Here is a 27,740-nt window from a genome sequence, read left to right on the forward strand (position 1 = left end):
ACAGTGAGTTTTAATTTTTGGAATGTTAATTGTAGAATAGCCAGTGGGTTTAAACCAGTGCTAAGGCTGGAGTAAGAATCCATTATAAATAGCCAAAGTAGACTCAGGCACAAACAAACATCTTGCCATTTTATAGAAAAAATACAGGTGGTCCTCTTGCCAGCACATTTCAAATATTCACCTGGGACAAAGATCACAGACACAAGTCTCTTCATAACTGGTAACAAAAGTAGTAACAAACTAAGGGCTGATCCTGTTCCCTTTAACTCACTGGAGGATTTCCCATTGAATTTAATAGAAGCATTAAGTAATGTGCATCTTGATTGCACAATACTGGGATTTTTGAGGTCATGATATATGGACAAGGAGAAAAACTAATACACCTCTACCTCGATATAACGCCATCCTTGGGAGCCAAAAAAATCTTACCACGTTATAGGTGAAACCGTGTTATATTGAACTTGCTTTGATCCACCAGAGTGTGCAGTCCCACCTCCCCGGAGCACTGCTTTACCGCGTTATATCCAAATTTGTGTTATGTCGGGTGGCATTATATTGAGGTAGCAGTGTAATTTCAAATCTGCAAAAGCTTCAAACATTAAAAAGGGGACAAATGCTTGAGAGAAGCTCTTTGCTTAATCCTTACCAGGGTCGGAAATGTTTCCTGCCACAGCTTTAGCATCCATTACCATTGGTGATATAGTTTTGCTTAAGTCGTCAGAGGCTGCCTTAACAGCTTCACGGAATTTGAGATCCTCTGAATTTTCAACCTCCTTCTTTGCCACCAACAGGATCCGGTTTGCTCGCCGAGCAATGCTGGTGGCACCAGCTACGAGCATCTGAGGTTGGATATTGGCCATTGCAACTTTACATTTATCTAGGTCTTTCTTAATAGCTTCTTCCGATGCATCCAACAGAGACTTGGTATCAATTGCTTCATCTACCAACCCTAGGATAAAAATTGAACATGTTAACATTCCACTTCCATGTATGAAAAGGGAAATGGGTATTTAGGGCTCTGGAGGTTGTTCACATTTGGAAGTATTTACTCTCCTGAATGTTTGGTTCCTTAGATACAGAGTTTAGATTGTTAGAGAAAAGTGTGCCAGAGAAAGTTACATACAGCAGCACAAAGATACAGCATTATCTTCATCATTTGTAACAACTTGAAACAAAATTTCCCAACCATTGTCATAGGTCACCTTGAACGAAAGGACAAGAAATGCCATATCTAGAAATGTTATTGCATGAACAGTATATAATCCACAATCCACTCATGCCTGCCCTCATCCACAGCATGCCTGCAGCAACATGTACCACATCAGAAAGGGTGACTTCTAGAAGAAATTTGTTTTGATTGACAAGATATCCCAGTGTGGAAATACCAATGTTGAAAGTGCATTAGAAATACCTACAAGTTTGAACTAGAGCAGCGGTTCTCAAACTGTGGGTCGGGACCCCAAAGTGAGTCTCAACCCCATTTTAATGGGGTCGCCAGGGCTGGCTTAGACTTGCTGCCCCCCCCCCCCCAGCCTGAGGCAATGGCTCCCCCCTGGGGTGGCGAGGCATGGGCAGGCTCAGGATTTGATCCCCACTCCTGGAGTCCTGTAGTAATTTTTGTTTCAGAAGGGGGTCGCGGTGCAATAAAGTTTGAGAACCCCTGAACTAGAGAATAATGGATGGGTTTCATTTAGCACCTATACTGAAACAAGAAACCAGTATTGTTAGTACTATGCAACATAGGTGTTTTCCTGGGTCAAACTGTAGGCCTGCTATTTATTTCAGACGTAAGAAGTTGTGCAGCCATTATTTTGTGCACATTTCATCCACCTTAACAGGAGAAAAATACCAAAAATTAGCAATGAGTAACAAAGCTTTCAACAAGAATTCTTTACCTGTCATTTTTTCCACATTATCAATCCATTGGTTTTTCATGGTCTCAAAATGTTCATAAGCAGCTTGATTTCCAGGGTTTCTTAAGAGAATACGAGCAGCTGATATTACCTGCCAAATGTCAAATATTTAATACAAAAATATTGTTACACAGGGACACTCTACATTGTCATGAAAATACACTATTTTTAATACAACTAGTTGTCCAGTTTTACTTTTAATATTTATATGTCAATTTTAGTTCCACTATAAAAAGCCTTCAGCTGCACAAAGAATTCCACAGTGTGAAAATGTTTTAAAATTGCCCTTAGACACCAGGTATCTCGAATTGCAATTCATGTGTCACACAAAAAGGTCCACTTTCATGATACAATTTTGCTCAAAGGAGCTAAAGCAAATGAGCAGTATATAGCAAACACAGATCTATATGACAGTACAAAATTATGCTTTTACATAAAGTTAGAAAATCATTTTAAAAGAAATGAAAGAAATTCTTTTCTACTCATACATGTTTTGTTAAAAATAATTTTTGTTAGGAGGAAAATTCATCGAAATTACTGCCCAAAAGTTGGAGAGCATGAGACTGTCTCCATCATCTATTCAGCCTTGTTGTATGTAATGGCTAAACACAATATCCTCATTTTTATAGTTCCACTTTAAAGTGGACGTCACAACACAAATACATACAGAGTTCTTCACGTTAGTTACATCTTAACACAAATGCTAATGGTAATATCACCAACAACTTGTTTTGGTGAATGGGATCATTCAGAAAATTCCTTTGGAGATTAACAATGCCAACTAATTTATTATATTTCTGAGATGAGTAAAGAGACCTGCGGCGTGAGTTCTCTTGCTGATTTCACAGCTGCCTGAATGCCTTCCACAGTGGTTTTATTAGCGGTTCCAACAGCAGCTGCTTTTTCTGCTGTTGCTCCAAGTCTCGCAGCATGGTTTTCAAAGTTTGCTGCCCTTTCATCAAACACCTGTGAGAGAAAGTGCATTAATAGCAGTTTACCCTCTCAAAGAGATGCTTTCTTTTCTATTCAGAGCATAATATCATACCCTGCACCATGATGTCTGACCAACTAATAGATTTACTTCAGACACTGGGGGGATTTGAACCCAAGATTTCCTATTTACTAGTCAGGTGCTTTTACCAATTAGTATCTTCAGACAACAATGTTTTACTTTGTAATTCTTATGTTATTGCCAAGTTTTTCTAATCAAATTAACAGCATTTTAAACTGCTAATCCATCCTGTACAATTTGTTGGCAAGGGGTGTTATCACACTTCCATTGATGCATGGTATTTCTTACATTATTCTGTACTAGAACTAGTCAGGAATGCCTCACACTGCATAATAAAAGGCATTTTGTCACAGCAGCTTTGAACCCATAGCTCCCTAGGAATTAATTTGCCTACCAAAAACTAGGTTTCGTTGATGGGAAGAATGCAGCACGTGCCAAAGGTTATGACTGTCATTCTTGATACAATTATTTCTAATTCATTAGAAGTTACACAGATTTTTCCTAAAAGGCTTTCATATGTTTAATTTTAAAAGTAAGAGAAATAAAACAGAAAAGAATTTTCCATGGAAGGAAGTGGATATTTATTCTAGAAACTAAAACGTTCTAAACAGAAAAATCTCCACACACACACACTTTGTTTTATATACTTATTTTCGGAATATATGCTCTAGTCTGGGGGAAGGGGGGGGGGGGAGAAGAGGCTCTATCCTGCAAAGCCAAATTCTCAGGCATCTGGAATCATTCTGGCCCTGTGCCAACCAGATGGCCAAATACAACTTCCAAGTACAGCACTTAGTACACTTTGCATAAAGCCAGTGATCAGAAGCATAGAAAGTGGGTTTCATAGTGAAAAAAATTAGGTCTAACACATTGATTGATGCGTCCTTGCATGAACATGATCAGCATCTATTACATATAAAGATATAAAAATGATTAAATAGTTTAAGTACCCATCTGTCATACAAGTAGCTTAAGAATGTCAACAGCATCAGGACAGGAAGATCCTTGGTAAGATCCTAGGATTTACTGAATGTTTAGGGACTAATTTTCCGGTGAATCATGACACAGCCTTCAACTCCCAGTAGTTCAGACTACTGCTCATCCATTCTTTATTAGCAATTATGGATCAGAAGAGTAAGGGCAAAATCTTGTTTTGTAAAACTGTGTAGTTAAGTATTAGAAGCTGAATGTAAGAAAATATTGGTTGTTCCTACTACACTTACCTCATCCCTATTGGGTGCATCAGGAGGTGCAGTGGCTGCCACTGCCAATAGTTTAATTGGGGTTGTAGTGTCACTAAAAATATCAGAAACCTCCTGGGTCATAGCTTCTTGCATCCTTGTTTTCAGATCCTGAAAAACATGGCATGAAAATTGTAAGATTTTGTAGGACCATCAAATCACAGAAACAGCATTCTTGCAAAAACAAAGTTCATGGGACCACACAAAATGGCAACCAACAGAAATATTCTCTACCAAGTATTTTTAAATACTGCTTCTTAAAGCCATCTGTAATGTTAACCCTTTGGCTACGAGTGATTACAGACCAAATTACCATTAAGGGAATGAATAGTATAGTGTGAGACCCTAGATAACCCTCACATAAGTAGCTGCTGATGTGGTATCTTTGGTAAGTGAAAAACTTTAAATACTTGGCCAGTTTTCTGAGCAACCCCTTCCATGTACAAAACACATCCTGCTACTCATCAGGAATCGCAGATAGAACAGACTCTTTAAATTAGTCTGTCTATCCCACAGCACACCAAGATGTGGCCCCTAAAGTATGAAATCAAGTGCTTTAAGTCTCACTTGAAGCATGGAGCTCTCTATACTTCCAGTGAAAGCTGCTTCCACAGTCACGATCAGTGTAAGTTTTCCTATGCTACTTCATATTGAATTTAGTATTTATGTAACCATCCCACCAGCATGAGCACAGGCTTCCATAGCACTTAAACTGCTATAAAATGGTGACAGTTCTACCTATAGTGAAGTTTTACCTTCAAAGAATCCTGGAGCTGAGTGGCAATCGCCCTAGCCTGAGGAGACTCTCCTTCTCCTCTTGCTGCCAGATCAGCTAGCTGGGCAGCCAGCTGTTCTACACGATCACATTTGGCAAGGAGGTCCTGACGATAAGGTCCTATCATGACATTGGCTAAACGACGACCTTCAGCCACCAGTCCCCGGATTGCAGCCTGGCCTACAATAAAATGAAGTACTTCAATAATTCACAGACCCCAGAGGTGGAGGGAGTAACTCAGTTATACTGTCACATGAGTAGCAATTAAGGACAAATTTTAATTTTTGGTTCAACAATTAACCTTCTGGTTATTCAGCTGTATTTGAAGAAAGAGATTTGCATTCAACAGCATTTCAAACCCAATGGAGAGTTAAAGTCTCTTCAAACTCTCCTTTTGTGCAATAATCTGATGCTTGGCCTGAGCCTCACCATCCTTAGCTAGGGTGGGTTGGCAAGAACAGAATATTAGTTAATTGTGTTCCCACTGACCTAATCACCATGAACTTGATACCACCTTAACAATACTCACCAATTCTGATTACTGTAAATTGGTCTCCATCCCTCAAAAATTATTTTAGGAAAAAAAGTTTAGGTGCAGTAACTCAGTGTTTCTCAAACTGGGCTTGTGTAGGGAAAGCCTCTGGCGGGCCGGGCTGGTTTGTTTACCTGCCCCGTCCGCAGGTTCGGCTGATCGCGGTTCCCACTGGCCGCGGTTCGCCGCTGCAGGCCAATGGGAGCTGCTGGAAGCGGCGCAGGCCGAGGGACTTACTGGCCTTGCTGCAAAGGCAACAAGGAGGAAGAGACAAAAGGGTAGGAAACAGAGTAGTGATGTGCATTATATCCTCTTTTCTTCAGACATCATAGATAGGAGAGATTTATCAGCTGTGATGTGAGACTTATGTTTCCACGGGTTGGGGCGGAGGCGTGGGAGATGACAACCTTACTTTTTTTTTTTTTTTTTGCAAATCATCTCCATATTTAGTCTTGACAATCTCTTGTGTTCATTTGTTTAGAGATTGGTGCTCTTTGTTTTTCTAATACCACAGCAGAGTTCTTTTAAATAGGAGTAATTACATGCAAGTCTTAAAGATACATGGAGTATGGCTATCTTCACTTAAGTCTAACACACAAAAATTTGGCTGACTGTGCAACAGAGAAGTTTAGAGCTCAGGAGATAAGTTTACAGATTTGGTTATGGAGAGATGAGAATAATTTTGTCACAGCCCCAGAATATACGAGATGCAACACAGAGTACTGACAGCAATGTTTTGTGACATCTCTTAGTTTAGCCAAGTAGAGTCTTGTTAGAATCCAGTAATATCTATTCAAGTTGTTGTTTTGGAGTAAGCAAAGAGAAGGTGATGAAGACATTCATTTAATATTTCACCCTATCCTGCCCAATTTTTAATCTGGCAGTGGTAATTAAAGATTTCAATCCATTTATCGCTCAGTAGAAGCAGATTACAAGAAAGCTGTTTAAAAGCAAACAGAGGAGATGCCAGCAAAATGACCCACACCATTATAGAACAACATATGTTTTATGGTTCAGAACTTAAATCAATCCATACTATAGTGTCAAGTTTTACACTGGGAGAAGTGTAAACATGCAAAATTATTTGAGACACGGTCAACTCCCTGTTCAGAGAACAGCACAGAAATATTTTCATCAGGCTAAATTTACCAGGCCAAATTCTTTGAATAGTACCATAGAGATCTAACAGAGCACTGTGTTCTCAATGAATCCTTCATAGAGAAATCTTACCAACGGCCATAACAAATGCAATAGATTTAAAATAAAAGTCAAAACCAACACACATTAATGCAACATTACGACAAATTTTTAAACGCTTAAATGCAGAAGTTAAGGCTCCCACAACTACTTATTCTGTCCCTTCACACATTTTTGGCATTATATATTATTGCATCTATTGACTAAAGCCTTAACTTATTTCCAGTGCAGGAGAGTTCCAATTCCTATGGAAATTACATAATTTGCATATAAAATCTCAAACATAACTATGCAATTATATAATTTTTTCACCTAAACTTTTGCTTATTGTTTCTTTTAAAGGGGAAAGAGTGAACAATCATATCTGTTTACATTTCATGCTTCCAGGAGCTGAATGCTGATGTAGGATGCAGTGGATTTTGGGGCAGTTTGAAATTGGAGATGCTCCCACCAACCAGACCTCCTGGGACACTCTTTCACAGTTTCCAGAAGGCCTGGGGAGTCTCATCACACTTTGTTGTGCAGTTCCTGCATCAGGAAATGGCTAAAATTGCATGGTATAGTTCCATGTTGTGAACTTCTAGAGAAAATTTGCAAAGTTCAAAAATAAAAAGGTCTCTAACTGCCAGCCTTGTAATCCCTACCTGTGATCTAAAAATCAGGATGTTCACGCACCAACAGAAGTAATCCTGACTGCACTGAAAGATTGGGGCAGGCACTGAAGGTCTACAGCTGCACTACACCTGGGTCAGGTTAGGATTCCTGGTGGTCTTCACAGCTCTGCTGCCTGCACCTCACTACTATGATGAATGAGATCATAAAACAAAGATTTCAAAGAAACCTTTATTGAAACTATTTTTTGGATAAAAGCCATCCTGCCAGCTAGAAAGCTGATCAGAAAACAAAAACACCACAAATGTGGTGGGCGTGGATGAATCATTTGTCTTCGTAAAAAGGTTTAATTAATTTTCCCACCACTTCCACTTATTAACAAAAAAGCAACTCCTGAATCATTACTATATGCCTGCAAGTGACATGACTATCTGATCACTTTTTCCATTGTTTGCTGGTAACAAAATAATATTGCTGTTCCATAAGACTGTGTATAAACTGTACGAGGTGAAACCATATCTTTAAGAAAAACCTTACAGAATGAAACATCTACTTTCTATTTACATGGGAGTTAATTTCCTAATTTGCCAATATACAAATGTGTATTTTAGGCATTGTATTTGAATTACAAACAATACAAAGCAGTGTAAAAATATAGCATTATGTTTTGTTCCTACTTACATGTATGGATATTAGAAAGTAACGTCAAACACATGTATGGTACCACTTGTTGACTCATCAAGTTTTTTGTGAACACAGTGATTTCATACCAATTTTTATTTAGAATAGTGAATGCATGTTAAATTCACAAATCCAATTGATCTGACCATCACCTTAGAAAGGTCCTCAAAGTTTTCTTAGCCTTTATGCCCTATCTACATTGCAAGCTCTCCCATCTTTGATATGATGCTCATTTTCCTCTGCTTAGGTTCAAGTGGAGCATCCATCACCACACGTAACTATTCACCAGCAGAAGCAGCACAGAATGCTGCAATGAGCCACATGCTACAAACTACACACCTCTATATAAATCAAACGTCTCAAATGTGCTAAACAAAAATCTCAGGAGACGCAGTTTTATTGTTCCGATTTATTATGAAGTGAAACAGTGATTCAGCAAACAGCTCACCTACTCCACGGTCATCAACTGTTGGATTGTCAATCCACCTTTGAGCTTGCTCAATCTTGCCCTCCAAATGAACAGCTGCCTTAACTGGCCTGGTGTTTGCTACCGCCCTGTTTGTTTTAGACTGTAAATTCTGCAGTGATGTAGCTACTTGCTTAGCCAGTACCCGGGCCTCTGGAGAGTCTCCTTTCCCACTGAAAATCCAAAAAAGATAGTTGCAGTCACACGCTCAACTGAAATCAAGACATTATATATTTTTGAAAACAGATTTAACTATCAAGTATCAGAGAGGGGTAGCTGTGTTAGTCTGTATCCACAAAAACAATGAGCAGCCGTACAGAACGCAACGCCATCCACAGCCTCAGAAACAACTCTGACATTATAATCGAAGGGGCTTCAAAAAGAAACCGCAGAGCTACAATTCATTTTCAAACTTAACACCATTAATTTGGGCTTGGACTGGGAGTGGCTAGCTCACTACAAAAGCAATTTTCCCTCTCTTAGTATTGACACCTCCTCATCAATTATTGGGAGTGGACCACATCCACCCTGATTGAATTGGCCTTGTAATCACTGGTTCTTCACTTGTAAGGTAACTCCTTTCTTAGAGGTTTTTAAGGTCAGGCTTGACAAAGCCCTGGCTGGGATGATTTAGTTGGGGATTGGTCCTGCTTTGAGCAGGGGGTTGGACTAGATGACCTCCTGAGGTCCCTTCTAACCCTGATATTCTGTGATTCTATGATTCCCTTCTCTTCATGTGCCAGTATATTTATGCTTGTATCTGTAATTTTCACTCCATGTATCTGAAGAAGTGGTTTTTTACCCACAAACGCTTATGCCCAAATAAACGTGTTAGTCTTTAAGATGCCACCGGACTCCTCATTGTTTTGTAGATTTAACTGTGATACTCTCGTGACTCAATTCACTATAACGATGTTCATTATGTACAAAAACAGAAATTAAGAATAATGACCAACACCAGACTTTATTTATGGGGTTAGAAAGACATCAATGTAAGGACTGTAGGGTTGCAAAATCTGAAGACAACCCTATGTTAAAAGCACTAACTACAAATGGAAAAAATGAGATTTAGTATTAAAGGCCACTGTTGACACCACATAAGCGTAACCTTCCTTTTCTACCATGCACTTTCTTTTCAGATCTGATACTGAAACACTTTCTTTAGCTAAGCATTGAACTAAAGCTGAAAGAGCCTTGTGGGGCCATTTTAATGCTATGCTTTTCTAAGATTTATCTGTATTAGAACATAGGTATAATGATTAATGATCCAAGTGCTTGAAAGATCATCTGACAGTTTAGTAACTTTCTTAAAGAACCAGAGTTATACAATTGCCATCCCAAATGATAAGTAAATCCATAAGTGCACCTTAGTTAGTATTACAGACTGTGGCAAAATTCTGTGTTATTCTGCAGCTCCTTTCTACTGCTCCAGTGGTGCAAAGAGGACAGTTTCTGGCTTCACTTTGCCTGTGGAGAATTTTTATGGCAGAGGAGATAAATATCTTCTTATAGGAGGACCTCAAGCCATCTAATCTTCTGCAGTAGAGATATGGTACAGGAAGGAATCCTTTGCTACAAGCTACTAGTCAATCTGAAGTGTAAGACTATGATATTCTCTGTCCCATGAAAATGCTTTGCTCCATGCAGGAGGAAAACCCACAGTATGAGACATACATTCTCAACAGAACAGCTAATTATACTTTCAGGATGCAAATTTCTCTGTGTAACTATTTTGAATTTCCTGATCATCAAATTCATGCACTCAAACTACAACTGCAAGTTGTACCACAATCTGCACAGTATAGATACATACTGTCTTCGTAGATCTGACAGTTTAGCAGTCAGAGCAGAGATTTCTCCCAGGGAACGCAGAATATCATCTCTGTCTTTGGGGTCCTCACACAGTTCTGCAATTTTCCTGGCTTCGGCCATAATTCCCCGAATTTGTTCTTCCCCTTCACTTCCCCCATTAGGGTCTGCGAGCCAGTTCTTCATATAAAGAAATAGGTACAAATAAAGATTAAATCATCTACTTATATAAAATCTTTTGAACAAGGGCATTTCACAAAAGATTCTTATATTGATAACATACCCTGATATTCCAATGGCAACCAGGTATTTTGTTATATGAGGCAAGCATACAAAGTTATGTACATCTTAGCTTCCATTGTCAAGTCCCACTCACATACACAGTTTTCACAAATGCACTTTAACTAGATTCGGTTTAAGTATTCACAACTGTTTTATACCTATGTTTCTCACAAGTTAAGAATTTTTTTTTTATTTTGACAATGTAGAGTTCTTTTTAGGAATCTTTCTAAAAATGTACAATAGTATGTTGGATAATAGTTCTTTTTTTAGCACTGAATTAATGGAGTGCATGACCTAACAATTGAAGATTAAGTTTTGCTGTTAAGATACTGTACTACATATTCTTCCTCCATTATAAAGCTGAATAAACTACCCTCTTGATCAACAATGTACTGTTTTACAATTTGCATAAAAACACAGCAGCTCTCAAACTGCATTTGTACTTCCCACAGAGAGCCAAAAGGAGTTCAAAATTACAAAACTTTCATAGTATTGGCTCTATAATTCTTTAACAAAAATGTTATGGCTAAAATTAGACTGTACCTCCCCCTTTATTTTCAGACATGTATCAACTTACATCTGTGTTAAAAGAATTTCCATCTTGAGAGAGAGATTGTGAGAAACTCTAATAGAACTCCTGTGAGCTCCCACTAGATAGTGGGATCAGAAAGAAGAGACTTACGTACGTTCAGGAAAGTGTCCCCAATATATAGCTCATGTAAAGTAATCACTGTGTTTGGGGATGCCTGCAATAGTTCAGCACAGTAACTTAAAGGCACAGTTTGAGAGACTTTGGGAATTCATAAAATTACTAGGTACCTGAGCAGCATCAATTTTTTTAGCAATCGCCTGCTTAGAGTTGGTCATGGCCTCCAGTTTGCGGGCTGCATTTTCCACTTTTGCTGTAAGTAAATCCAGACCTTGAGACACCTGCTGTGCTTTCTGCATGGCCATTGGTGTAGCACCTTGTCCTCTACTCAAAAAACACAAAGATCATCATAGGAATATCATACAAAAAGTATTTTTTTAAATTACAAAAGGCACTAACTGTTGTTTTTAAACTTTTCATCAATTCTTACCACAGCCATGATATTGCAAAGGTGTTCAGGAGACATGTTTAAAAAGTACGCTGGGGCGTGGGAACAAGAAGGCAACAGCTCATCTGAACACTGGCTAGGACAGGTGCCTCTTAAAAAGGAAACACAAATGGTGCCTTTCTCTTACTAGAGTTTTACATGCAGCATTAGCACAAGAACTGAATTTTTTGAAGGTTCCCTAGTATGACAACAAGAAGAGGAAAGGGCATTATGGGGGCCGAGTGCAACTGAATTACCCATGGCAGGGCTCTGTGTCTACTTCCTCTGTTCATTCCTCAGAGGCTTCCCAACACTCCTAGGACAGTTTAAACAATGGCACTTAGGGGGAATAATCCTTTGCCACCTCTTATGCTGCATAAAGCAAGGAGGACTGTTTTAAATGAGTTATGTACTGCAATTCAAAGGTATACTCTTCTTTGGTTCCCATATTTACACCAGTTCAAAATACTGAAAAATATACACAGGCTCTTGGTAGGACATCTTACTAAATTGAAACCCAAGGGAAGGTTATTGAAATACATGTAGGAGATCAGCAAGGTGCTGCAGGAGAAGAATTGAAACCACTACAGGTGGCTGTTCAAACATTTAGAAATGAAGTACAACTGAAGAGGAACATTCTTTAAAGTAAAAGCCCAAGAATCTTACAGGTTTTTAGATGTGGCTGTAGGAATCTCAGGTTCTAAGTGTCTGAAGTACAAGGGTTAATAAAGAGATTTTTCCTCTTATAAAAGAATACTTTGTTAGTTTAAGAGAGCAGGCATGTATGACGGGGGGGAGAAAGACCACCAAACGAGGAGGTTGTGGATAATTATGTAATAGGAAGTCTAAAGGTCCCCTCTTCTGAGTCAGGCCAGATCTCTAGATATGCTTCTTCAACTCTAACCTCTGAGAAATTAAGTATAAGGACTTTTAACTATTTAGCCAGCACAGAAATTAACTGTTGGGGGGGAGGAAATGGGGAGAGAGGTTCATCATTGTCCTGGACGTCTCAAGCCAATACAAGACTGGCAGCAACTGTTGCTTTGTGAAAGCAAGAAAACTCAACCTTGAGACTGAATTTGTCCTTGATGCTCTGCAAAAAAACAGGTAAAATTTCAAGGCAAATCCTGCATTATTTCTTTATGAATCTGCTGGAAGCTTTTAGATTGAAGTTTTAACTTTTTTCTTCCACTGCTCCCATGAAGGCTGAAATGGATCGACACCTTGAAACTGGTTTTGAGGACAATGCAACTAATAAATTTAGAGACTGCTTCAGGTTTAAGAATTGCACAAATGGAATCATTAAGCAACTAAATTAATATTCTGAAAGTTGGAACAGATTTGTGCCTTTTGATGTACAAGGACTGTGAACTGATAACAACTGTTAATGTAGATAAGTGCTTATTTAGCTAAATACAAAAGAAGTATTCCAAGCATGAGGGTATACCATTAAAATGTTTTACGGTTTAGCATACAGTGGATTTAATAGCCTTTTTTTTTTTTTTTTTTTTTAAGAAAGAGCTCAAAATAAGTAACTTGTAAGTAATTTCTGGCTGTGTTCGCTTCTCACCCATATTTCACTAGGAGGCTTATGCCAGAAGAGGCCATTTGGTTTACGCAAGTTTGAAAAACACAGTATTTATGAAGTTTTGTTTTACATGCCCTCCTCTTACCAATTTCTGTTGCCACTCCTGGCAATATGCAAGATTCATTAATATTTCAAAAGAAAATAATTGTGCCAGGAAGCCACTGCATAACTACCTAATGGATCACTGGAACCGTTTATTTTATTGAGGTAAGATCAATGTTAGGAAACTGACTGACAGTCTTCAACTGCACATCAATTTTGTGTTCTCAGCCACCAAAATTCAATTATAAAATTCATATTACAAGGTATTTTGGAACCCTCCTGCCTTTCCACTTTCACAAAGGAACACAAAGTCCCCTGAGCTTTCGAGAGTATAATAAGTTCTTAGTGCTTTGGCAGTGCCTTTCCTGTTCAAAGTGCTCTACAAAACATGATCTAATTGATCCCATTAGGCTACCATATATTGAACTGTGTCTGCTACAAAATTGCTCTTCCAGCCCAGAACCAGAATTTCATCATGAGACACTGGGCATGATTCTCCTCTCAAAACACTGTATAAGTCTGGAGTAACTCTTGCAGTCAATGAAGTTACACAGATGGAAGACTGGTGTAAGCAAAAGGACCAGGCTCATCAAGGTCAAATGCAAAATAGAAACAAAAAGAACTGTAGGTGAAGACAAACTTCTACATTATTTATCAGGGTGATGAGCAACTGCTATCTTCTGGTACATCACCTCTGGCAACTCAAAAGACTAGGGTACTCTGAATCATATGAAATGTGTTGATTTATACAAGGCACCTGAGTTTGTGGAATGATTTATACTGAGCTGAAGACCCCATTTCTGCTTCTTGATTTTTCAGGGAAATGTTTGCAATTGAGTGAAGTTTGAATGTTCTAATTCAACTATTTTGTTTGCTTTGTCCCAAGAACACTTGTAAATATGAATTCACATCACCATATGTTTTATCCTTCTGGAAGAGACGGCAAGACAAGACAAATAAGATAATGTGTACGCTTTTACAATGTAACCTGTTGTACCACAGTGATTAACATCACAGCCTAAACAGCTATATACTTCAGAGACACTCTTTTATTAATAACAGAAGGTTTACCTAGCTCGGAGATCAGCCACTTGATCAGTCATCTGGCCTAGCATTTTACAGGTTCCCAGAATCTCTCTGCGTTCTTTGCCTGCACACAGTTCTCCCACTTTTCCGGCTTCATCAAGGATCTGCCGTATTGCTTGCTCACCAGCATCCCCTAATATGCAGGAGACAGTCAATAAGTACACTGAAAGACATTCATTACTTATTAAGAGGAAACTGCTAATTCCACCAAGACCTGCTGCACTAATCACACTGCATTCACTGAGTAAAGTACATTAATTGAAATGATTGGAAAGGCACCCAGAGTGCAAGAAATCCAATACCTTGTACACTGACAAATGTTCCTGCAACAGTATAGTGTTGTTTTAATAGCATATCCTGTCCCATGAATTAGGCATGATATGAATCCCTAAAGATGGTTTCTTTTCTACTGATGAAGCTTCTATATAAAAGTTTAGGAATGTAAAAACATTTTAAAATAACATGATTTTGGATTGTGGGGTGGGAGGCAAGGGAAAGAGGGACTAACTTTCAAAGTATTAGCTGTAGCCTACAGCAAAGCTTTCTTGGTGTTCGACAAAGAGCATGGTAGTTCTCGATTCTCTTTTTATTTTTAAAAAACCACCCAGGTGTTGTAGGCACCTCCAGCACTCACAGAACAACGTCCATGTGCCAAAGAACTTACAATTTAGGAATGACTCAATGAAAGGCGCAACAAAACAGTAGGGACAGCAGATTTGGGATTAATGAGGTTACTTCAATTAATTTAGTGTTCTATATGATGGACTTTTTTTTTAATCTAGAAACTAATAAATTGTCTCACTTCTTAAAACTGGATTATGACTTTTCTATAATGCTATACACACCTAGTTAATACAATAATTAAAATCCAAGTGTAAGATACAAAAATTCTTTTAAAAGGAAAGTTACCAAACCAGTTAAAACTGGATTGTATTAGTAAAACATTCATTAAATTGATATTTTGTAGGATGCATTTCCATGACTTTTAGCCACAGGAAACTGAAGTTGCCACGGTTGACTATGCAGAGGGAGGGAGAGAGAGTGAGAGGGAGGTTTAAAACAAACAGTGACATCATACACAGCAAAAAATAAACACTTCCAGTACTGATGCTCAGGTGTACATTGACCTCTACCTTAAAAAATATATATATATATTGTTTAGATCTTTGATGCACAAATGAAAAACAAAAACTGGCAACTGGTTATGTTTAGCCACAGGAAAGTGTTACAGGATTTTTTTTTAAAGTGTCAAATAGCAGTTGTATATGTTAATAACATATTTCTGAGAAGACCACCGGGAGGAAGGGGGGGAGAGAAGAGAAGAGAAGAGAAGAGAAGAGAAGAGGGATGTTGGTGTGTGTATATATAATAAATAAATAAATACATAAATAGTGGAAATATAGCCTGATCAATACTATATAGAACTAAAGATATCAAGCACGGAAGTGCAGAAGGGATTTTTTTATTCTCTGGGCTGCTGAGCCACATTTTCCCATATCAATTGTAGCGTATTACACTTTTTTACTAGCAAAGGAAGATAAATACACTATTAAATATTGAACACATTTTCTAACAGAATGGAAAAGAGAAGATTAGTTTACACATGGTTTGAACTATATCATTTGAACAACGGGTGTGGGGGTGGGAGGGGAAGCTTTCCAAAGCACTTTCCATATACATTATTTTCTTAACATTAATATTTGAAGGAAGGAACATCTAAGAATTTCTTTTCAGAATACTTCACCTGTGATTTAGTAATATACCAGAATTTTCTCTAAAAGAAACACAATCATTTAGACAGTAAGGCTTGATTATTGATTATGATTATTACCTGGTGATGCATTGGGATCCCTTAGCCAGCCCTTTGCCTGGTTCATCTTGGAATCTATTAAGGCCAAAGCTCTCTTCATAGCTTCAGTGTCCTTTACAAAATAGAAACCTTCACAATCATTCTCTTTGCCAAAGCACAGATAGTAAACACAATCAAAGCTGACAGAAAATTAAGCTTAAAAACAAGTCGATTCTCCTATTAAAACAGATCAAAAAAGTATTGGACAGAAGCAGGTCACAGTCTTTTCTTGAGAATTAAAACCAATAGATATGTTTTCATTTCACGCAAAATGCAAAGAACTCTTACATGCAAGTTTTTAGTTACTTTTTCTGTTCAGTTATTTTCCCAGTGCTACAATTCCTGCAGGAAAAAAGCTGCAACAATTTTCAGACATAGTATCTTGGAAATCAGGATTTTTAAGAGTATACCAACTCTTTACTGAGTAGCAACTACAGTAAATTTAGCAACAAGATTATGGTTTACAGGTGTTTTCAGAAATGACTTGATACTACTGGAAATGGCGTCTTATAGTTAAGAGGTCAATGACAATTTTAATGCCCCTTTCTGCCTAATCTGTTGAACAGCTACATTTTTGGAATTCATCTGCCCTTTAAAGTCAGACACTAGCTTAGTGTCACTTTTGAGGAAACAATAACAAGGATGGAAGAAGATACAGATTTACTGTCAACTATTAGGATTCAGAGAATAATCAGAACTTTTAAATCTATAGAGACTAAGACACACATACACTTTAGGTCCTTTCTAATAAGTAAAAACTTTATCTACTCTACCCATGGCAATGAGAGTCTCTTCCTGAGAAGCGCTATTCTAACAATAGCAAATGTATTGGCTCACTAACACTCCTTCACCTAGAAAAGCTGAAAACATGGAGTTTTCTCTCTGTGTGTACTTGCCAGTGTTGATCTGTTAACTCTCCACTAGAAGGCACTGTGAGTTTTCTATCCAACACAGTAGGAGAGAACAAGAACAATCAAATGAAAGAAGTCTGGGCAGGGCCAGAATAATAGCTCTTCAATAAGCATGTAATAAAAGTAACTTACATTTGTTTATTCTAAACGGTGTTAATGAGCTACCCCTGCCACAGAGTCATGTCTTTATGACAGCATCTTTATGCAGAGTTCTGGTACTTAACACAGTAAGTCAGCAGAACCCAGCTCTCCTCCTCCCTCCCCTACCTCCACCATTACACCCATGTCAGAGCTCTTATTTAGACTGCAAGATACTTGGGACAGGATTCAGTGTCTTGTACACTTGTCTGTGTCTTGTACAATGAAGGGTACACTGGCAGCACTAAAGAGGTTGAAACCCTTCTTTGAAGTGGATCAGTGTATCCCAGAGGTGAAAGTAAGCTGGTACGCACCAGTATGCCATATTGGACCGGCTTTCCCAGGTGGCAATTTAAAGGGCCTGGGGCTCCCAGCAGCGGCTGGAGCCCCAGGCCCTTTAAATCGCCACCTGAGCCCTGCTGCCAGAGTCCCCAGGTAGTGGAAGTGGCCAGGACCCCCGGGACTCTGGCAGTGATTTAAAGGGCCCAGGTACCACTGCTGTAGCGGTGCTCTGAGCCCTTTAAATCACCACCAGAGCCCCGCCGCCACTACCCCAGGGGTCTGGCAGCAGGGCTCAGGCAGCGATTTAAAGGGCGCGGGGCTCCAGCTGCTGCTACCACCCCGGGCCCTTTAAATTGCTGCCAGAGCCCTGCTGCCAGAACTGGCGGCGATTTAAAGGGCCCGGGGCGGTAGTGGCGGCTGGAGCCCCGCGCCCTTTCAACTGCTGCCTGAGCCCTGCTGCAGCAGCTGCAGCCGGGACCCCTGGGGCTCTGTCAGCGATTTAAAGGGCCCAGGGCTCTGCTGCAGTAGTGGCGGCTGGAGCCCCGGGCCCTTTAAATGGTCCCTGAGCCCGGGACTCCCAGCTGCCTCTGCAGCTGGTAGCTCTGGTAGTGATTTAAAGGGCCCCAGGCTCCCAGCCGCCACTACAGCTGGAGTCCAGGGCCCTTTAAATCTTGATTTAAAGGGCTTTAGGCCCTAAAGGCCCTGCCTCTTCCAGTTGAGGCCCCGTCCCCTGCTCAGGACTCCGACGTACCAGTAAGTCCTTTAAGTTACTTTCACCCCTGGTGTATCCATGCCTTTGTAATCCCAAAACTAGATTGCTGTAGTATGTTGTGTTTAGAGCTAAACACAGGAACTTCACTTGGTGCAGTACGCAGCTACTCTTTTCTTAAGGTGAGCTGTTTTCAACAGACTATACCCTGCTCCATGACCTGCACCAGCTACCTATTCACCTCTGGGCATAGTTCAAAAGATTGGTTTCAATCTATGCTGTCCTATATTGTGTGGGACCCAGCTCCTTAAAGGTCACCTCATGTCATATTGCAACTTCTAGGTGGCTCTTGCAGTCAGGGGCTGGGTTTGAGCTCTCCAGGTCCAGTGGCAGAACATGCTCATTAGAAGGCCTAGGTCTCAGAACCTACTTTCTCTACAGTCTGTCAGAACTAGAGATTGATGAGCTTCAGGGCCAAGTGAAAGATCTGTACTTGAAGTGGCTTTTAAATTACTTCAAACCATTATAGGGCAGAATATACTGGTTTTTATTAACTTTAGAACTCTATAATTTGTGAATTCTGTATTTAATGTAAGGCAAGTGTTAAGAAAATAAGCACCATGCATAAAGCTATTAAACATTAAACTAAGCTGATAAACTGATGATGGTTGCAGCTTTCAGTTATTGCATATGCAGATTAAAGGAGTTTTAGCTCTGAATGGATAGTGGACAGCAAGACAGCCACTGCATAAATAATCCAAAACCAAAAGCATTAACTGAAGCTTTAAAAAGGTAAAGATATTAGTCACTAATCTCTATATCAGTGGTTCCCTAACTTTAACAACCTGTGAACCCCTTTCACCAAAATGACAAGTCTCGTGAACCCCCTCTTAAAAATGAATATTTCCAGGGATTTTCTCCTTTACCCAAGTATAAATTATAAAAAAGCAGTGATCTTGGAAATATAAAATTTGTTTTTATGACATGCTTATTACACACTATTTATTATTAATTATTATTCATTATTACAGTATTTTTATTACATTATGAAAACGGCAACACTCTTACAAGATATGAAAGTGAGATCTTGGATCACTTTGAATAAGCCTGTTATAAGACAAGACTCCTATGTTTCATCAAGGAGTATCAGATGTGAAACAGCATGAAGGTATTTAAGAAGCCAACTCAAAGAGTTCCTTCTACACAAGCATTCAGGTCTTGAGCAGTCCAGGCAAACAATGCACGTTACAACAAAGCTTAAAAACTTTTTCTTCATAATAATTTAAAAAACAATACTAGCTGCCTATTTAATTTTAAAAACAGCAAAAAATATCCACTTCCCTTTCTATTTCTTATAAGGAGTCTTGAAGTTTAAATCTCCTCACTGTGATAGATATGCTTGCTTTGATCTGCTTAGCTCTTGGAAGTCCAGGGGCTTCAAGCTGCTGGCCCCGTGCTGCCTGGGGTCCCTAGGGACAGCTCTGTCCGCCATTAGGGATTTTTTCCCCAAGAACCCCCTGTAACATTTCACGAACCCCAGTTTGGGAACCACTGCTCTATATTAATGCTTTGAACCTGTAGAGACTTGATGGGCTCACTCAGTGCTTAAAGTTAAGCTTGTGCATAAATCTTTGCAGAATCAGGGCTTTACCATGGAGAAAGGGGTTTATAAATTAAAGGATTTAAAGTTGTGTTTGTCCACCATACCCATATCTCTGAGGCATTCGGTAGAACTCTGAACTTTCAAGCTTTGGATTTATACTATGTATTAAAGAGGTTTCAAGAGGACAGACTGAAAAAAAAACCAAAAACCTCATTGATTTTTTTCCATTTAAGTCTACTTAAAATTTTTAGAAACTCATTATCTTCCTCCTTGGTAATGTGTGCTGATGATGCCCAAGAATTGTATTTAATCATGCTAATTGCAGTCCTCTTCATTGATTTGTGTATTTATAATCAGTAAAATGACACTGAAGGTTTCCTGTATTTTACTGAGTCTCTTGTTTAGTCAACACAAGCCAACGTGATTTTCCTTTTTTTTTTTTTAAGCTTTTACACTTTTTATTTTGAAAACTCCCAGCACTACATACTCAACCTGGGATCTAAAAGAGCCAAGTTGTCTTCTGTCACCTTTCCCATCAGCACCAGGGCTCCATTCCTGATCATTCTGTTGTCTAAGTCTTGCCATCCTGTGTATCAAATACATCAATTCCTGGGGCTCCCCAAAAGCTATAGACATAATGCACAGATTGGAATAGCACCCTCCCCCCAACTCCCCCCCCCCCCTTTTTTTTGTGGTGGTAAGTCAAGGTCTGTTCTGCTTGGATATTTCAGATTTCTGCTGGGAAACTCATTCGCGTAGCCGATAAATTGTCCCAACAAATTCAAGAGCATCTCTTCTTTAAAAGCATAGTTACCAAGCTTCCCATCAACCCCTGGACTGTCCAGATAGCTCCACAGTTGTAGCCTATCAAAATCACGGTTGTATGGTACTAGAGTATCTGCTTTTGAACAGCAATGCATAAGATTGCGCTCAGCTTTTAGCCTGTTTTAACATTTTCATTCTATCCAGGAAGGATTCATTTCTAGTGGACCCACTCTAACAGAACAGGCCCCTTAACTGGACACACTGATACTGTACTTGTTGTATGCTTCATCCCTTAAGCACTGACAGAGCCTTCCCCACTGTCAGACTTTAGGAGAGAGTTGGAGCACAGAAATCATTGAAACCTACAGTCCTGTTGATTGATAAAGGTTGGCAAGCAGGGACCTGGAACTAAAAATGTATCCAGGGAAACCAGTTTTAATACAAAAATATTAAGCAAGATGTTTCAGTTTCTGGACTTCGATCTTCTTGGAGTTCTGAAACTGTTCCACTGATTTGTCTCCCTTCTGACTCAACTAAATTTATGGTGTCTAAATTTTCCTCAGATAAAGAAGGTGGAGCAACAGAAACAAAACTGGTTTTTCACAGAGCTTAGATAAAACAGGCAAAACAATCAGGGTTACCACTGCCTGAGTGGGGAAGAGGCAATGGGCACTTTACAAGCCAATCCTCCAGCAAGGATACCTCCTAGATCTACTTTCCTCTTTTTGCAGCTTCTGCCATCACTAGTAATTTTGTGAAGAGCCACAGAGCTAGTCCAGATTGGAAAAATGATATTGGCAATTCTCCTGCCTGAGAGGGAATCTCCAAAATATGACACTATCCCTTGTTGCTAAATATTAACTATAATCTCTGAATCATTAAGTACTCTAAGTCTAGAGAAGTTGTGCAATATCTGCATTTCTTTACCAAAGAAGGCAATGTTGGGTAAAGTACAGCAAGTCCTGTTTTTTGGCATATCAACTAGCTTAGTCAAACAGGATTCAATCCTGGGAAGCATCCAACAAGACTGCTGGATACTTCCCAACAGCCCTCAACTCTCAAGAAGTGCTCAGCTTCTTTCAGAATCCATTCCTTAATCACTACTGGCTTGCTTGTCTTCAGCCTCAGTGGGAATTATATGAATTGAGCACTGCAGCAGCAGATTCTCTTTTCCTAGTTTTGTTACAGCCTGTAGACATTTGAATTGAAGGAGAAACTAAACATTTATACACTCAAGTGTATTCCATTTGTAGTTTCATCCCCACTCATCTACTGGGATTTTTCATTTAACTGTTCATTAAAAAAAAAAGCATGCACATGAAAAACTTGTTGCAACCAGACAATTCAACAATTGCTTCAGAAAAATGTCAACATTCATTCAGCATTTAAATTCTAAACCAAACACTCAAATTATGTTTAATCAAAAACAAAAACAAAACAAAACAAAAAAATCTATATTTAAGCAAATTTATGGTTTGCCAGAAATATAAATATTGTCTAAATTTGAAATTAAGACCCAGTCTAAGAAACAGTGTTGGAATTATCTTAATGATGTTAATAATGGTGTGCACTTGATAGGAAAAACAGTTCTGCTCCAAATTTTTTCCTCCACTTACTTTATTCCCTCTCCTTTCTGTAGGAATCATCTCCTTCCATTGGAAGTCTCCATCAATAAGGAGAAGCATGCAACAGGTACAGCAAATATAAGTAAATTAATAGTTCCTCTCTCCCCAAATCAAGCATTTGCCATGTGTATCAATAGAGGAATGTCTGCTGTGTGGGACCACTAGCAAGACAACCAGTACCAGGATTTACTTCTTCTCACAAGTGTTCAGTTGTAACATTTAATATCCTTTGTATCATGAACAGTTCAACACACAAGCAATGCCCAATGGTACATGTCTAAAATACAGGCAGACTATCATAATCCTGCACGTTGAAATATAATTTATAATTAAAATATTACTCTAAATTTACCTAGAGTGCACAATGATGTACTTGGAATACTGACCACAAAGCATACTTATGTATTATGCAAACTGGCCAAAATTTTCCACTTACTGTCAATATAAGCATTTTTATAAAAGCTCCTCGACTTGTTTTACAAATTGAAATATATCTTAAGAATTCTGAAAATCTCACTTACTATCTACTTCGTACTGCATTGATCTTGGGACAGTGAAAGCTTCCTGGCTTCCCCATGCACTAGAATAGTGAGGTTTGTATGTGTTTCAAACAAAGTGGGGAAATGTTTAAATCCATAAGGAAAAGCTAATTTAAAAAAAAGTAACAAGTTATGAGCCTAAGCCATGTGCCCTGTATAGAAAGCTTAAGCTCTCCGAGGAAACATTTATTGAGGGGCCATGCTGATGAAAAGCAAGAGATTCTTCCCACAAACTATGGGATGGGCAAAATTACTGAAAGAAACTGTATAAAGCTTTCCAGACAACAGAAAACCTGCTTCTGCATAATTGGACTCTATTATCATGAGCACCAGAAGCTAGTAACATAGGTTAAACAGGAACCTGTCCTAAAAACTTGGAAAGACTCCTATCTAACTCTGAAAGGCAGTCTTTGCATAGTCTGGGCTGTCATCACCCACATCTAACAAGCTGCTCCAAACTTCAGATATCTTAGAGCTGAGCAGCGGTAGTGAAGCTCATTTAAAAAACTCTATTAGACCTACATACATAAGTATGGTGTTACAACTGGCACACAGAAAAAAATATACACAGCACACAGTCTGCACACAGCACAAAATCCCACAGACATGCTTTTTTGTTTTAGTACAGAAGTACAGGTGTGGGGTGTGGAAGAAATCTTACCTTCTAAAGGTGAGAAAAGATAAGAAACAGGAGAACAAAAACAAAGATGCATAAAGTAGTCATAATAAGGAAGTAGTAGAGTGGTAAAATACTTCAAATGCAAAATAAGGGTCAAGGCACCAATACATAGGCTAAAGTGCTTTTAATGTCTATATCACAACAGGTTTTCTAAGGGGGAACTAGTCTGTCTTTATGTCTAAAGGTTTTTTAAAATATAGTTTTTCAGTTATTTGCTGCTGTGCCACTGATCCTAAAAAGCCTATTAGCAGCATACTTTAAAGGCCATGCAAACATAGTTGGCATCCCAACCACTAGTTGTGCTGCTGTGTTTGCTGGTAACTGCAGCTACACGGGATTTGAATGCACACAGCAATAGCTCTCCATTCTGCCTGTGCTCTATCCATGTGAGCAGGCTGCCACTGACATAGGCAGCATTTTCTGTACTAAGCAGACAGTCAAGTTAAGCAGAGCAATGGCATCCCTTGCACACTCCATGTGCATGCCAGCAGCTGCAAACAAACCCAAATACGCTGGGTTGACTGGGAGTCATTTTTGTAAGAGTTCCAACTTCTCACATCTCATTTCACATCTCTTCTCTTCCAGAAAGACTGTTCAGAAAACAGAGCCTTTTTGGAGGTGAGGGGTAAGGAGAACATATACTGATACTAATCCCACCCACACCTAGATCAGTACAAAAAGACTTGCTCAGTTAAGATGTTGAGTTCTTCACCTAGTCTTTACACCGAGTGACAAATTAGGGAAGGAGTGAGGGATAGCTCAGTGGTTTGAGCATTGGCCTGCTAAACCCAGGGTTGTGAGTTCAATCCTTGAGGGGGCCACTTAGGGATCTGGGGCAAAAATCAGTACTTGGTCCTGCTAGTGAAGGCAGGGGGCTGGACTCGATGACCTTTCGAGGTCCCTTCCAGTTCTAGGAGATTGGTATATCTCCTATTATTTAAAAAAAAATCAACTTTCTAGTGAGAATATGAATGCAAACTAACTTGCCTGCTAACATATATGGAAACGCCTTAAGGTAATAATAGATTGGGTGTTTATTAAGTACTGTACTGAGTTGGACAAATTTTGTACAGACCACAAGGGACAGTTTGTGTGCCCAACTTACACACACTGTAAAATTGGTCATCACATGACTGAGATTAAACACACTGTTTCCTTGAAAAGACATACTACATTCTAGCACTTCCCTATCAAGCCAAAGAGAGAGACCAGAAATGAACAGAAACCCTGATCTCCTACATGGCAGTACAGAGTGCTTCCAATAAGCCACTGAGTCATGTGCCATGTGTTTTAACCTTCTTATTTCTATTAAAGAAATCAGCCAAGACTAAGCAATGAGACAGTCAAGTTACTTTTAAAAACAAGCTTTAACAGGGACCAAATTATCTCCAAAGATATTCTTTTTACTTTGGTATCTTGTGATTAGCTTGGCAGAATTCAATTTTTTTTAAATAATTTTGATGGACAATATCGATGGTTTATTTTAAGCACTTGATTTTTATTGATTTAAAATCTTTCACAATTGTGGGAAACTATGGGGAGCAGACAATTTAATGACAGACATTCAGATTCAAAAAAAGTTAAAGCTTTATAATGGTTAAAACACAAATTTTAACCTGTCAAAATATACAACATAAATAGCCTTAAGTCAAACTCTGGTAAGTTCTCAAGTAGCATTTTTCTTACATTGCCTATCCGTAAATTTTGATCAACATCAATGGAAACATTTTTCATTGTTTGTGGGTATACAGTGAAACGAGCATTTATTGAAAAATCTAATCCTTCCAATCCTATTTATGATATAACACTATATTGTGTTACAAGATCAGGTTGTATACACTCTAATCAAACATTCTTGAAAACCTCAATTTATAGTTGCTGTGAGAAGCTAAGTAGAATCTGACTTCTGTTTCCAGAAGGAACAGTGAACATACCTTGCTAGCCCAGGCATCCTCATCCCAGGAAGTGAGCTGTAACACACGGATGATCTCATTTATTTCAGCACTCATCTTCTCTACTGTGAAATTGCGGTTTTTCAAGGCCTCTTCTATTCCTTGGCTTTTGGAACTTTTAGTAGTTACAAAAATCTTCATAGCTGTGAACATTGCACTCTAGATTAGAGAAACTATCTAAAAAGATATGATTGATAAACAAGATCTCCTCCCCCTGCATAAACTCAGGAACAGTAAGCTATAAGTTTTGAACAGGACAGGAAAACACCATAAAGACTGATGACTTTAAAGGCTGGTCTACACTTAAGTTTTAAAAAAAACAGGAGTACTTGTGGCACCTTAAAGACTAACAAATTTATTTAAGCATGAGCTTTCGTGAGCTACAGCTCACTTCTTCGGATGCATAGAATGGAACACACAGACAGGGGATATTTATACATACAGAGAACATGAAAAGGTGGAAGTATGCATATCTCAATTGATTAGACTCTGCCTGTTGGTATGCATACTTCCACCTTTTCATGTTCTCTGTATGTATAAATATCCCCTGTCTGTGTGTTCCATTCTATGCATCCGAAGAAGTGAGCTGTAGCTCACGAAAGCTCATGCTTAAATAAATTTGTTAGTCTTTAAGGTGCCACAAGTACTCCTGTTTTTTTTGCGGATACAGACTAACACGGCTGCTACTCTGAAACTTAAGTTTTACTGGTAAATCTATGTTGATTAACAGTGTGGTTTTTTTGCTGATAGTTATAAATATGTCTACACTAGGGCTCAAACAAGAATAAGCTATAGTAATATAAGCACTTTTATACTAGTATAACTGTTTCTACCCTAGAGTGTTTTTTTGCCACATTAACTATACTGTTTGTTAATTTATGAGAAGAGCTAGAAAGTATTTCTTAGAATTTGGTTAGACCTTGACAAGTTTTCTGCTCGATAGCTAGGACCAATCAAACCACATCTCTTAGACTAGCTAACCAAGTGTCAAAGTTATGTGTCACAGTTACTCCCATATTTCTGTGAAGAACGATACCAAGTACATTCCACGCTGCAAAACACACCCATAATCTTCTGCTCTTGAGGTGGAGGGCATGCAGCAACTGAGGCAACATAGGAGAGCTGCCCAGGTTTTCACAGAATGCACAGATGCAAAAACATGGTTGTGCAGTATAGGTATGCAAAAGCCACTACAGTCAGTGCAATTTTTGCTGGGGGAAATGGTGCTGTGTGGATGCATTCAACAGTGATTGCTTGCAATCTGGCTCTGCCATGGTTACACAACAGTCCCATTCTTAGACTAGATACATGAGGTGACAAAAAAAAAAAACCAACCCAAAACACTCATTTAAAAAGAGAAAGAAAAGTTCTCCTAGTGGTTTTTTTTTTTACATCAATGTATCATATATTCAGCAAAAAATGCAGAAGCAATCATAAGCTTGCTTCCTTCTCTCCCCCATGTTGCCAGTATCTGCATTACAAACACCACTGTATTTAAGAACTGGCCTTATATGGAGACATGTATTACAAATTGGTTTATCTTGCCACTCAGAACCAAAGCCATGTTAGAATCAAGCTTTAACTCTGGTTTGACCCTGTTTAAACATTCAACTAATGCTCCAACCTCTTGGAATCAGTTCCGCAGACTAAGACGGAGGCATGTTGGCAGAGCATTACCACTGCTGTAAATTCTTCTGGAGATAGAGGCTGAAATCTGAGTGGCCCTTGGACAGTAAATTCACCTAAAAATCCAAGGCAGGACTAAAGTAGAGCTTTACGAGGAATTACACATGGGCCGGATGCAGGCAAGATCTGTGCAGCCTTCCTACATGGCTTTGCTCAAAAGCTTCCATCCTCTGTCCTGATCTGTAACACTGATGGCTACTCCAGCTTGGGCCTCTGAGTAGGTAATCTGGTTAAATGTGCTTTACGATGTACAAGATGACACCCACTTAGAAGCTAGAAGCAACTGTCAAATTCATTTTCAGTTTCTACTTCATTTTATGGTAAGTTCTTAAAATAAAAGCCACACTTTAATGTTCTAAACCACCTATACCATTATGTAAAACCCAGCTCAGTGCCAGGGAGGGGGTGAATATGTTCACAAGTGTGAAAACCCTGACATACTAAAATGTGCTCAGTCCTATTACATATCTCCCTCTTCTCCAATCCCCCTTTCACCCTTGTCTTGGGGAGGATATTCCACCTCCCTGTGTAGTTTATCAGACCAGCATTCCCTCTGGCTAACCACATGAATTTTGCTAAACAAGTAAGCTATTTCAGCTGTTAGATTGGCAATTCTGCTCCTGAACAATCTTCAGCTGTTAAGCCCTCCTTTCTTCTTGCCCATTCACAGGATAAAAAAAACCCATATCA

At 39.0% G+C, this 27,740-nt stretch overlaps 1 protein-coding gene across 4 annotated transcripts in view; it reads right to left on the reverse strand.

Moving 5' to 3' along the window:
• VCL (vinculin) overlaps positions 1-27,740 on the reverse strand; it is a 98,377-nt gene that overhangs the window by 15,060 nt on the left and 55,577 nt on the right. For 2 of the 4 annotated variants that reach the window (XM_039546531.1, XM_039546533.1), the window contains exons 6-16: positions 25,347-25,507; positions 16,144-16,237; positions 14,298-14,445; positions 11,340-11,493; positions 10,243-10,418; positions 8,412-8,602; positions 4,922-5,121; positions 4,149-4,277; positions 2,730-2,879; positions 1,896-2,004; positions 647-949 (exon numbers count right to left, since the gene is read on the reverse strand). In XM_039546531.1, coding sequence (XP_039402465.1) covers positions 647-949; positions 1,896-2,004; positions 2,730-2,879; positions 4,149-4,277; positions 4,922-5,121; positions 8,412-8,602; positions 10,243-10,418; positions 11,340-11,493; positions 14,298-14,445; positions 16,144-16,237; positions 25,347-25,507 — 1,815 coding nt within the window. The remainder of the gene's footprint in view (positions 1-646; positions 950-1,895; positions 2,005-2,729; positions 2,880-4,148; positions 4,278-4,921; positions 5,122-8,411; positions 8,603-10,242; positions 10,419-11,339; positions 11,494-14,297; positions 14,446-16,143; positions 16,238-25,346; positions 25,508-27,740) is intronic. The other 2 variants (XM_039546532.1, XM_039546534.1) reach the window with 1 other exon arrangement.

This window comes from Mauremys reevesii, linkage group 7, assembly GCF_016161935.1.
Source record: "Mauremys reevesii isolate NIE-2019 linkage group 7, ASM1616193v1, whole genome shotgun sequence".
Lineage (NCBI taxonomy): Eukaryota > Metazoa > Chordata > Testudines > Geoemydidae > Mauremys > Mauremys reevesii.